General features: G+C 58.2%; 1 protein-coding gene across 1 annotated transcript in view; it reads right to left on the reverse strand.

Annotated features, from left to right (window-relative positions):
* The window catches only part of CACNA2D2 (calcium channel, voltage-dependent, alpha 2/delta subunit 2), a 207,649-nt gene that overhangs the window by 27,723 nt on the left and 166,789 nt on the right, over window positions 1–13,137 (reverse strand). The window contains exons 4-5 of the mRNA XM_009891300.1: window positions 10,752–10,796; window positions 3,298–3,436 (exon numbers count right to left, since the gene is read on the reverse strand). Coding sequence (XP_009889602.1) covers window positions 3,298–3,436; window positions 10,752–10,796 — 184 coding nt within the window. The remainder of the gene's footprint in view (window positions 1–3,297; window positions 3,437–10,751; window positions 10,797–13,137) is intronic.

The following is a 13,137-nucleotide window of genomic DNA, read 5'->3' on the forward strand; positions in this document are numbered from 1 at the left end:
GCACGAGGCCGGCTGGCCAGTGTGGAGGCTGCCTTAGGGACAGCGGGAGCTCCCCACGCTCACGGGGCCCTTTGGGGTACCCCAAATGCCATGGGTGCCCTGGGCAGGTGCCATGGTGTCCCCCAGCAGCCCATGCTGGGCCACCCCAGGACCACCGTGTGGAGGAGCCAGCGGTGCTACTGCCGGCCGGAGCAGGTAGCCAGCAGCACCCCGAGGCCAGGCACTGCTCCCTCCTGGGGGACTCCCAATGCATTTTTGGGGTGCAAGAGCTCTCTCGAGCAGCCCCTCTCTTCGGCATTGGGCAGAGCAACCGGTGTAGTGCTGCAGGGGAGCTGCCATGCGTTTGGTGAGTACATTTAGCTCTCCTAAGGCTTCCTCCCACACTTGTCCCTCCTCGAAACACTGTCATCACCCATTCAAGCCTTCACCACGGCCCCGAGGCACTGGTGGGACACGGGCAGGTGAATCCCAGGTCCCTCCATCCCAACACCACCGCTGAAGAAGACTTCTTCCCTCGGGCGGCTGTGCCTTCAAACCGCGATTTACTCAGTGCCTCCCCAGCCGTTTCTCAGCACTGTGCCTGCGCACGGCACTGTTATCTGGGCATTTAGGATGATTTCTTGTTTGGCTCTCTCACAGTACTTTTTTTTTTCCCAGGAGAAGGGGCTGCGAGCAGGCTGCCAGGCTCCTGCCCGCAGGGAGCAGCCCCGGGCAGCGCTGCTGGCACCGTGCTGGGCACCGACAAATCCCCGGCAGCCCCGGCAGTGCCCACACCCCCAGTCCCTCGGGACCTGTCAGCCACACCAGGCTCGTGACAAATGCACACAAACACAGCCCTTGTATCGTCCCCGAGCACGAACGGAGACCCTGTATATGAATGTAGCCCCCATATCATCCCTGCGAACAAACACAGCCCCTATACCCTCCCTGCACACAAACACAGCCCGTATACCCTCCCTGTGCACAAATGCAGCCCCTACACATTCCCTGTGCATGAATTTAGCCCCCATATCATCCCTGTAAACACAGTCCCTGTACCATCCCTGCAAACAAACTCAGCCCCTATACATCCCTCTGCACAACAGCCGCCCCTATACCCTCCCTGCGAACATACAGAGCTCCTATACCACCCCCACACGTGAACGCAGCTGCTGTAATCATCCCTGCACATCGCTGCGGTCTCTATACCATCCTTGCACGTGAACACGGCCCCTGTACCATCCCTGTGCGTGAATGCAGCCCCGACACCCTCCCTGCGCACAAACACAGCCCCTACACCCTCCTCCTGCGCGGAGTGATGAGCTGTGGCTCATCGGGTGGGATGCTGTGCCTGAGGTCGAGATGGCTCCTGTCCCCCTTGGTCAAGGTCAGAGCTGCCAGCCCCCCCCAGTGACATCCCTGTCCCTGTCCCCATCTTGTCTCTGTCCCCATCAGGGTGAGCCCAGCCCCGCCCCGCTAGCGAGCGATGGCAGATTTAATTAAAAACGGCACAGTAAATAAAACACATATAGGATGTAATTTGTGTGTGTAGTGAGGGGTGACGGCGGAGGGCGTCTCCGCAGCAGTTTAATTAGCGTGCCAGGCAGCGATAGCGCCTCTCTGCCAGGTCCCACCGGGGAGACGCTCCCTGCCCACGGCTCTGCGGGGACCGGCCATGCTCGCCGGCGTCCCCAGCAGGGATGGGCACACAGGAGGCCCCGTGCCCGCACCCCAAACTCGCTCTCTGGGGTGCAGTGACTGAGCGCCCTACCCTGCACCTCGGCTTTTCGGAGCACCGTGGCGCTGCTGGGCAGGGTCTGATCCCTGCGCCCACACACCGCTGTGCCTGTGGCCATAGCCCGTTCCCCCCCTGGGATCCCCCACTGCCCCGTCCCCTCTCCAGCATCCCTCTCCGCATGGGGATGAGTCCATGGAGCACGTTAATCTCCCATTTGCTCTCATCCCACGGTGAGTGGGGTGATTTACGCGGCCGTGGCAGGGCATCAGCCGCAGCGTCGGCTGGAGAGCAGGGGTGAGGGGTAATGAATATTTCATGCCGTGCAGCCCACCCCGCTTGCTCGCCCGCCCCCCGCTCGCCCGATGTGCTTCATTAGCTGCCTGGTCTGCGCTAGCCGGGTAATAAAACTAATTGCAAATTTCTAATCCACTGCCGCTGCTGCCGCCACGGTGAAATCATCACACCGATGCAGCTCTGAGTGCGGCCGTGCCGGTAGCAACCCCGTGTACTGAGAAAGCCCCACTTGGGGCAGGAATGTGAGCTCAGCCTCCGGCACAGCTGTGACCACGCGGGAGCCCTCGGCAAGTGCCACCAAGACAAGAGGAAGCAGGGACGGTGGTGCCCTCGGCAGTGTGGGGCAACAAGGGGTGTCCCCCAACAGCAGGGTCTGGGGCTGGGCGCAGGATGCGGCCCGTGGGTGCTGGAGGATGACCTCCAGCCAGGAGCGGTCCCCAGCTCAGTGCAGAGCAGCCACTAGAGGGAAATGGAGACCGACTTGTCACCATGTGCCACCACAGCAGGGCCAGATAGGAGAGAGCTCTGGAAGCTCAGGGACTGTGTCACCTCCCAGTGGGGACTGAAAGCTGGTGTGGCACGTCCTATCCCATCCATCCGTCCATCCATCTGTCTGCCCATCCCTCCCTGCTCGCTCCCGGGCTGGCCCACCGACCCGGTCCCCCTTTCTGGGGCAGCCCGTGCCCTCTGATTGCACCGTCCGGCAATCACCCTCGCTGCTTTCCTGCAGGATTTCAGCTGCTCTTCCTCCCTTTTCATACCCTCAGCAACCCGAAAACAGCGAGGAAGCATCCCTGCTTCCCCCTCTCCCACCCCTCAGCCCCGTCTCGCTCCCTTCGACGAGCTGGGAGTTGCTGTGTCTGTAATTGCTCCTGCACAGAGCTGCTCTGTCCCTCTGATCATCTCCGGCGCCCGCTTTGAACCTCCTCGAGCTTCGCTGAGCATTTCTGCGGGGAGGATCACAGCCGTGTGGGCGCAGCCGAGCTTCACCCTGTTGCCATCATTATCAGCTCTCCTTTGCTCTCCATCCCTTCCCTAATAATCCCTAACCCCCGATTTGCCTCTTTGGCCCATGCTTGAGGGTCCCCGGGGAGGGACATGCTGTCACCTCTGTCCTGAACATGGTGACTTTGCCTTTTCTCAGTGCCGTCCTAGCATCGAGACCCAGCTGGGGCAACCCCGGGGTGGTGGTCCCTGGGGCTGCGGCACCCTGAGCCGGAGAGGTGGAGGCTGAGCCCGGCCCGGCAGCGCAGAGTGGAGCGGAGCGGGTGAGGAGGGTCACTCACAGCCTTTGTAGATGTCCGTGGGGATCTGCACGGCAGCGTACGAATAGTTAACTTTGGTCTTGAAGTTGGCATCATCGGTGAACTCCAGCTTCAAGGAGTTGGACTTCTCCCTCTCGATCTCTTCTCCGTCGGGATCATCCTGAGGGAAGGAGCAGAGCACACGGGGTCACCCACGGGTGTCAGACCTGGATGGCATGCCAGGAACGCCACCGCCCAAATCCCACCACCATATGTGCCCCTGCAGAGACCAGCAGTGCCGGCTCTCACCCCAGATTTGGCCCATAGCCCACGCCAGTCCCGGCGGCGCAGGGGAGCGGGTGCCGGGAGCCAGTGGGCAGGAAGGCGAGCACCGGTTACCCTCGCCTCTCCGGCTTTGGTAGCACGGCAGGTATTAAATCAGACAAAAAAAATACCAACCCCAAACCAAAAAAAAAAAAAAAGCCTTGAAAATCAATTAGCAGCAAAAGGCAACTATCAAAGAACAAATTAAAATGGAGCGCAGCTTAGCGCTCTGTCAATAAGCAATGCAAACAATATTTAATTATGGTGGAGAGATGGTGAATTCCCCACTGCTGGCGCTGGAACACACTCCTTCGCCTTCCCAGCCCTCCTCTCCCTTCCCGGGGCCCTGCTGCCAGTACGGTACTGGTACCAGGGGTAACACAGAGCTGGGGAAATAGCCTCCACCATCCCACCGGGAGCAAAGACACCCGGGAGACGGTGCCGGCTCCGAGCTGCCGCATCCCTGCCACGGGTCCTGTGGCCGGGGAAGGCTGTTTGCAGCTGGCTGTGAGATGCTCGGGGTCGGGAGGAGGATGCGGCAGCACCCTCCCTTTGTGCCCCCGGAGCTACATCCCCGCTGAAGAGGGGCAGAGACGCGGAGCTGCCTGCCCCATCCACGGGCAGGGACAGGCAGCACAGGCGCAGGGACGTGCCAAGCCCAAGCTGGGGCACAGGACGGCTCCGGCCACCTTCCCCTGGTTCTGGCTGCTGGAGCCAAAGGCGAAGGGGGTGTGCAGCAGCGGATTCGGCTGCCAAGCTGCCTGGCGAGGGAGCGAATTCCCCTTGAGAAGCAGCTCAGTGCCTCTCCCTTTGTGCCTCCTCCCGAGTGAAGTGCCTATCTCGGGGCCCGTGTAAGGCCGTCTGATTGCGGTGGCAGAGATCAGCCCCGCGGAAACGACAGTGGACGTGACTGGAAGCGCGAGCAGCTCCAGCCAGGGCTCGTGCGGTGCCGTGCTGGGAATGGTCGCCCTGAGGGACGCTCCATGCCATCCCGCGGCAAAGCACCCCACTCCAGCAGGGCTGAGGGGTAGGGGACGGTCCCATCCTGCTGTCCTCCGTGTCCCAGCGTCAGCAGCTCTCCCACCAGCCAGGCTCCTCGCGACAAAACCCAGGGAACAAAAGATCTGAATTTCTCATGGGAAAAGACATATATTTAAAGGAAAATGATGTGTTTGGAAAATAAACTATGAAGCCAATTTAAAACCCATCCTGGCCTCCTCCCCATTCCCTCTCTGCAGATAACACAGAGAGATGCCACCTCCCCTCCCACCAGCTCCGTCCGGCCACCAAGGCAGTGACATTTCCCTGACATTGTGAGGGGTGGCCAAACCATTTGCCACAGCTCGGGAGAATAACAGGATTGATATGCAAGGTTTGGGATTTAATTCCAGCCGATGGATTGCGAGCGTAAACACGCTGCCGAGCCGACCCTGGCGCGGGGGCTCCAGCCGCCCAGGAAGATGCTGAACTCAATTACAGCCGCAGTCGCCAAGCAGGAGGCGGGCAAGGACCGTCCCCACCTCCCCCGAGCCATGTTGCCAAGATCGAAATACAGATTACGCTCTCAATTTCATGTAAATTCAGAGAAAAGGCACAAAACCGACTGCTGGAACCCTGCAAAGCAGCGATGCTGAAGCAGAGACGGCACCCCAGCTGCGTGCTGGGCCGTGGGCTGTCTGGAGAGCAGAGCCGGCCCTGAGCCTGCCATCAATGTGGGGCTCAGCTCTCTGGGGGAAAGTGGTTGCACACACAAGAGTTTGTCCCTGCCAACCTCTCTGAGCACCAGACGGTGATTTAGAGGCGCCTGCTGAGAACAGGCTTTAGAGGAGATACAGCAGTGGCCCCGAGGGCACCTGCAGCACCAAAAACTCTGCTTTGACACTAAAACCCTTTTTTTCCTGAGCCCAGCAAAGTCCTGGGGACACCTCCCTGTCCCTCTCCATCCCAAATCGGTGGGGCACCCTGCCTGGGTCCGGCCCATCCACTGCCCCCACCACCGCCAGCAGCCGGGAAAATCCAGCCCTCCCTGTTTCCCCCAGGCTGGCATGGTTATTCCCCACTTCACCGGAGCTGGAACAACTGTATATAATTACCACTCCTCTGTTTATCATTATTCCGTTATATCACCCACTTCTGAGGGGCTAATTTGTATTCTGCCAGGTCGGGCGCTGTCTGGCTGCTCTCATTCATGTAGCTGTAAAGAGGCATATGTATAGATCTCGGAGACAAATATACAGCTATCTATACGTAGGACACTTCATGCATCACTGACACCTATATGGCAAACAGACCTGAGGAAAGAGCTGATGTTATCTGAGCTATGTTTATCCTTTATCCACAAATCTCCCGACCTCAACAGAGTTATTCCTGTTTAAGCCAGGCTGAATTTGGCCCCTGAAACGGGGTAATTTCCAGCCGGATGAAGGCAGGCAAAGCAGTCACCAGCCCAGGCAGCGATGGAAGCGTCTTGGTGCTAGGCTGGGGCTACAAGGAGCCACCTTGGGATGGCCAGAGGAAGAAATTGTGCATTAAATTTATATTAGAGCAAAGGAGAAGATGATTCAAGTTCTCCTGGATTTACACCGGTGTAACTGCGAGCATCTCAGCAGGCCCCCAGCCAGATTTTGCGGCGTTTCTCACCATCACACTTCAAAAGAACTTGGAAACATCTATTTATCTGTTACAATATGTACAGCGTAACACAAATAGATGCTACGGTTTGAATATATTATTTGCTACACACCATTAGAAATCGACTCCATGGCAATATATCAATATTATACGTATTTATTGCTTCAGCAAGAAATCATTGTGCCCTGAGAGCCTTTGCCATCTTCAGCGCTTTAGCAGCTGGGTTGCCGGTCACAACATTTTCTCTTGAGTCTCTCAAAATGACAGACAGAGGGGAAAACCCAGAGATGCCCCAACACCCAGTAAGCACCAGTGGCACCACCCAACAGCTTTACTGGGGGCTGCCACGCTCTCGGCGAGTACCTGCCCTCCATCGCCTCCAGGCCCACGGGCACAAGGACTACCAGGGGGTCCCCACCAGTGACGGGGTTTGGAGCTGCGGATGGAGCCGGGGATGTGACCTGGCGCGGCAGCGATGCCTCGGCCAGGCAGCTCCCGCGGATGCAGACACCCCCGTTCATTGCTCATCTCCATGGGAACGAGCCATCGCAGCTAATGATGACTGCTTAAATGGCAGCACCGATGACAAACGCGGGGCTGATGTGGCGAGCGGCGCAGGTGGCTGCCCTGGCATGTCGGCTGGGGTTTCGCAGCTCCGGACCAGCTGGGTAGCCACAGCCTCCTCCTGCGGTGCTCCTCCCGCTACCCCCGGCACCAGCAGAGCTCCTGCGAGCCACAGCACACCGACAGCATCCCTGCACCCCACCCCCTGCCCTTCACACGCCCAATCAAGACTATATCACACACTATCCCAACACATCCTTTTAATTTTCCCAGGAAGATGCTAAGTGTGGAAAAGACAGCGAAATATTCATATCAACACGCCGTCATTGCTACTAATAATGAATATAAATGCCAGCCCCCAGCACACGGCTGAGAAAATCCAGGCCCGTGCAATAGGGCTCTTTCTTAAATATCTCAGCTTTTCCTGAAATGCAGCAATTTAATGCCGGGGAGGGAGACAGTGTGTTCTCCAGCCACGTTCCCGCTTTTATAGCAGCCCTGGTTATAAATAACAATCAGCTTCTCCCGCCAGCCTGCTCCCCTATCCCCCTTCGCTTTTTTTAATCTTTGCCAAAGGTACTGTTTAGAGATCTTTCTAGACCATTTATTTTTAAATTACCAGCCAGAGGAGAGAAGAAGGGAAAAAAAAGAAAAAAAGAAAAAAGAAAAAAGGCAAAAGAAAGAAACTTCTGGGGCTGATAGCTTATCGGGAGGAAATCCAAATGTCACATTAGTTGAGAAAGTTGGAAGATTAAATTTTCCAACACCCTTCATCTGCTGCTGACATTTAGGGGCTTTTTTTTTTTCCCCTCCTCCCTCTCCTCGCCACATCTCCCATGCAGGGTGAGCAGCGCGGCCCCCCCTGCCTGCAGCCGGCACCGGTGCTGGGCTCTCCCCTGCGCCGCAGGGTGCTGAGGCTGGTGTGCAGCCTCCCGCCGCCGGCCCCTCGCTCCCAGGGACCTCCAGCAGGCGGGTGGGTGCCGCGGGGCTGACCTTGGGGTGAGCAGCACCTTCACCTGCAAACTGCGTGCCTACAGAGGAGGAGAAGCCATGATGTTCACTTCGGAGGGGGAAAAAAACGACACGACCCCATTTCTCCTCCTCGCATCAGCCCTGCGTCCTGCAGAGAGGATGGGGACAAGGACCAGGGCTTGCACGGATGTCCCCAGGCCCTGATGGATGCTGTACTGCCACCGGGTACATCTCTCCAACCATGGGAGGAGCAGCAACAGCGAAAACTCTCGTCCGCCACTTTACAGCCTGGGAACCAACAGCTAATGGCTGATGCAAAGCAGAACATGAAGTCCGTAACGTGGTCCTCCAGCCAGGACCTGGGCAAGGCTCCATCAGCTCCCACCAGAGAACGGCACAACCCAGGGGATTTTGGCCTCAGCTGTGACTTAAGCATCATCCCCTGCCATAAACACAGTACTAAAGATGGAAAATCACTTTATTTCTGTGTTGTTCTCCATGTGATACCCAACTAAGAGCGTCTGCTGACTTGAACGCTTGTCCCCAAATAAACCCCACAGCCCTTGCTAGCGGGGAAAGGTGAAAACTTCGCTTCTGCAAACATTTTGAGAGCCTTGGGGACCCCAGGAAAATTTTCTGATGTTCCCATTTGTTCAAAACCACTTGGAAATCCAAAATCTGTTTAGGAAGATAGCGGAGCTGAGGTGCAAGCAAAATGAATAGGAAGCTCATTTCTTTCTTGCCGTAGTTAAAGCCGGCATAAGGCTTGTGAATAAGCCCCAGTTATGTTGAATAGGCATTGTCCATCAGAACTAACTCCATTTCAGCAAGATCCTGCTCAATTTAAATATAAAAATTGAAGCTAAATAAAGAAAAGACGGAAAGAGCGCTATTTAGTTCCATTCAGACCTTCAGGTATCATCTCCCTCCTTTTTTATTTCAGCATCACCTTTTGTCTCCATTATTTTTGGCGGAATTAAATTTGCTGGGATTTCACTGGGAAGCAGCAGTGGTATTGATAGGGAAGCGCCCTCCCTGCTGAACCCACAAAGCTTGGCAAGAAGACCCCCCCCCTCTCCCCCCAATTTTGCTTGATTTTTCCCCAGAGGAGAACTGAAGTCAGTGTGGCCGATGATGGATTTGCAAGGTTGTTGCTTCCCGAGAACCTCCCCTGGGGAAGGGCCGGGGACCAGGGAGCTGAGCCCCACCGTCCCCTGGGACACCGTGCCACACCGTGGTGCGCGGTTTCTCCCCGGTGTCCCGTGTGCCAAGAGGGCTCGACGGCCACAGCTCCGAGGTCGAGATGCCTCCTATTTCCTAATCCTGCCTAACGTAACCAGGATGCTCTCCTCGCTTGTAGAAATATCTAATCCCAAAGCTATCGGCCAGGAGTTGCCAGCTCAGTTTGCTGCTGACACCAGCTGGGCATGGGCAACCAGGACCGGTCAGGATAGCACCAGGCATGGGGATGTCCAGCTTCCCTGTCCCCTGCCCGCGGCAGTGACGACAAAAGCCCTGCCCAGCCCGACGGATGCATCAGTCCTGTTCCTCGGCCCCCTGGGCAGGGAGCTGCACTGCTCCCTGGGCCATCTCCTGCTGCCAGCCAGTTTTTCCTCTGCTTCTATCCAAAATCTGCTTAAATGCATTTTAAGCCCATTAGCTCCATCCTCTCTGGAGCTGCCGTGGAGAGCAGCGCCCTCCCCTTCCTCCTTTGGCTGTCTCCCCCCAGGCTGGGGAAGGACAGGAGACATCTCCTGCTCTGAAGGAGCGGGACCCTGAGCAGGGAGACCTGCTCGGGAAAGGAAGGGCCCTCCCCTTGGGTCACAGCACCTACCCGACCTCTCCCTTCCACCTCCCGGGCTCTCTGTGGCTGCGGCTTCCCCTGCCGAGGAGCCCTCCTGCTGCCACCACCTAGGGACAATGGCACCAGAGGTTTGACAGTAACTGCGTTGAAGGCATCCATCCACCGCTCCAGCCTGCCCCCGGCTCTGCTCTGGGGCATCACCTCCACGGCGGGGTGAGGGCAGAGCTGGAGCTCGGCACAGGGTGCAGCGCCCGAGCTGGTGGCACCCCATCAAGCCCGCATCCTCCCCTCCCCTCTCCACAGGGCCTTCTGAAGGCTTGTGGGGTCACCTGAGCGTTATTTTTGGATGAAGCCATGTGGTTTGCAAGCAGTTTGCTGCCAACACCAAATGCCGCCGCTCCTCTCCTCCTGCTGTGGCACCATCCCCAATGGCACAGTTGCTGCCAGAGCTGCCTCGGAGCAAGGACCAGTCCTGGGGCACCAGTGCTGGCTGGGATTGTCCCCAAGTCCCACCCCGCTCTGCTCCAGGCTCCTGGCCAGCTCCGAGGACACCGCAATGCGCCCACTCCTCAGTGGCCCTGCGCCGAGGGCATTACCAACCCGGCGAGTCCCTATTTTGGAAGGATGCCATGGCACAACGTATGAGCCAGGTGACCTTCCAGCAAAGTGGGGTGCCGCAGGGCAGCAGCCATTGCCAGCGGAGCGCCCTTCGCCCACGTCGTGGCACCTGAGTGCCGTCACCGTCACCGTGCGGAGGAGCCGGCGAATGCCAGCCCCCTCGGGAACGCCGGGAGAGCGGAGCTGTCGGGTCTGTATTTAAAGCACTGATTGCCAGAAATCACAGGACGGCTGTGCCGGGAGGGGGGCAGAGAATTAGATTCAGTCTCTAATTAAAGGTTCGCTCTTCATTTGAATTTCAGATGCCAGCTTTAATTTTAGAAACTTTTGCAGGCAGCGGAGCGACCTGCCCACCTGCCTGCTGCTGGGCCCGGCACCGGCGGACAGATGCCACCATGGCTCGGCTCGGGGGGACACGGCTGCACAGCGGGCACTCGCTGCCCTCCGCAGAGACTCGTTATGGCAGCGGTAACGAACACTGTGCCATGCCCCGCTGGTGTGGTGCTGGAACAGCCCTGGCGAGGGGCTCAGCGCTGAGCTGGGCTGGTGACTGTGCCGGTGGCACAGCGGGGACGGTACTCACGTATTCGGTGTCAGCCTTGGAGTCGTAGTACTCAATGTCTTCCTCCTGCAGAGAAAAGGGAGAGCTGAGTTAGTACCAGACAAGGATGGCAGAGGGGTCCCTCCCCTTTAGTCATCCCCTTGGCACCTCCATCATACTGCTGGTAGCCACCACATCGCTGGGGACCAAGCTCTGCCCACCCCATGCTGTCCCTGGGACATGGTTGGGACCCCACATTCCCCTCGTCTGCCCTCCAAGGACCGACCATCGCCTGCCATGCTTCTCTCTGCTCATGGCTGGCGCCCACCCGCCGCCGCGCGGCACAGCCTCCACCATGGCCAAACAGCCCCGTGACGGTGCCACTGGTGTGACCACAGCCTCTGTGCTGCCACCGGGTGTGAGGCTGCACCGTGTCCCCACACCCGGGATGCTTCGGTCCTGCTGCAGGCATCAGGAGCCGCAGGAGAGCCGGGCACAGGCAGCGTGGCAGCAGCCCCATAAGTCGGCAGAGCTCCCCTCCTCACGCGGCAGAAACATGAAAAAGAGCGTCCTTGCTTCAATGGAGAAACACGTATCCTTAATTTGGGGTATTTAGAGCCTATTTAGGCAGAAAGGTCTGCTCAGATTCCTCTTCCCCGCATGTCAGGACGCGAGGCAGCTGATAAAATTCCTAAAGAGGCGATTCAGAGAGCAGCAATGCTGTCACAACAGCATTTCGTGCGCCATCAGAAGGGGTAATTAAAGGGCACTCGGAGACTCTTCTCCGCGTGCCGGGACACGAGCACGATGCAGGCGCACCGGCAGCCGTGGCGGCGCTAACATGTCTGCCACTCAATCAGCCGTCAGCAGCCGCCGCGCAAACCAGCCTTCCGCTCCGCACGCACGGCCAGCGCTTTGGGACGATTGTTGCTGTTATTATTCAACGAGGAAAACAATCTGGGCCCACAACAGAAACCCAGATGAAACCTTAACGGCGCCGACTGCGTCCTCCCAACTCCTGCTCTGCCGCTGCTCTGCGGCACCCAGCCTGGCCACCGGCTCACGCCAAGGCTGGTGGCACTGTGACACTCATCCCAGCCTGGCCATGGGCTTGGGCCAAGGCTGGTGGCACTGTGACACCCAGCCCAGCCTGGCCACGGGCTCGTGCCAGGGAAGGGGACCAGCAGGTCCAAGCAGCTCACTGGGCAGCCGTCCCCACCAGCTCCACCGCCCCAGCCCCACCGGGAGCTGGCAGTCCCTAACCCCTTGCCGGCGTTATCCTCTCACCACAAACCTGCTCCCTCGCGCCGTTTGCTGCTACTGCTTCCCCAGGCTGGTAAGACACCAGAGCACCAAGAGGTGGGAAAGCCCCTGGAGCAGGGATGCTGCTCTCTCAGGGGCACCGGTGACAGGGGGACGCCAGCAGGCTGCGCAGCCGATGTCCCCCCCGGCATGAGGATTGCAAAGGGCAGTTTCAGCATCCTGCTGGGCAGAGGGGACGGTCCCTCCCGTGGGCCCTGCCACTAATCACGCCGATAAGACAGCACCGAGAGGGGAAAGTGGGGAAAAAAAAAAAATCGACGCAGCATCTTCCAATTTCTGCTATTAAAAAGCCTAGTCATTAAGGGAATGTACTTATTAATTATCTGTGATTTGTTGTGAAATGCTGAGGGGTTTACAACAACAAGAAAAGGGGAAAAAAAAGATATTAATTTCTCTTCAGATGCCCTCCCCGCCCCGCTCCCGGCCCCACGCACGCCCCTGCCCCTCACCAGCACTGCCATCTCCCCGGGTCCGTGGCCATCTGCACTTCCTAATTAAAGGAACCCCCGGGAGACCCGTAACACAAACGAGCTAATTTCATGTTTAATGATCTTTAATCAGAAGTGAGTGTGACTAACAACAGCCATCCAGAAGGTGCTTTGTTATTCGTTTTGTCTCCCATTGGCTCCTCCAAAAAGCTTGAATCCCCTCCTACATGTGGTGGCCCCGTTCCTGCGGTGGGGGAGAGGGTGGCGAGGTGATGCTCGGGAAGGAGAACCAGTCCCCTGGTCCTGCTTTCACCGGCTCCAGTGCTCCAATGGCACGGCACGGGGAGCAGACCTCCTGGAAGGACGGCTCTCCCACCAGTTTCCCTAGGGATCACAGAGCGCTTCCCATGCACTTTTTCAAGCCCTGACAACCCCAGGAGCAGCCGAGTGACATCCCGGCCCCACTCCACACCGCGGCTGAGGTTTGCACATGTGAGATGGTGCGCGTGGGATGGTCAGCGTCACCGCGACCCTGGCCCCAGAACATGCCCTGATGCCAGGCTCTGCTCTCCTTGCCACGATCCCACTGATGCCGCAGGGCTTGTGGGATGCAAAGGAGCCTGCGGGAGCTGGCAGGGCATCCACATCCCTGCCATCCAGAGGCTGGGGGGGCCCGG

This window comes from Charadrius vociferus, unplaced genomic scaffold, assembly GCF_000708025.1.
Source record: "Charadrius vociferus isolate BGI_N301 unplaced genomic scaffold, ASM70802v2 scaffold758, whole genome shotgun sequence".
In the NCBI taxonomy this organism is placed as follows: domain Eukaryota; kingdom Metazoa; phylum Chordata; class Aves; order Charadriiformes; family Charadriidae; genus Charadrius; species Charadrius vociferus.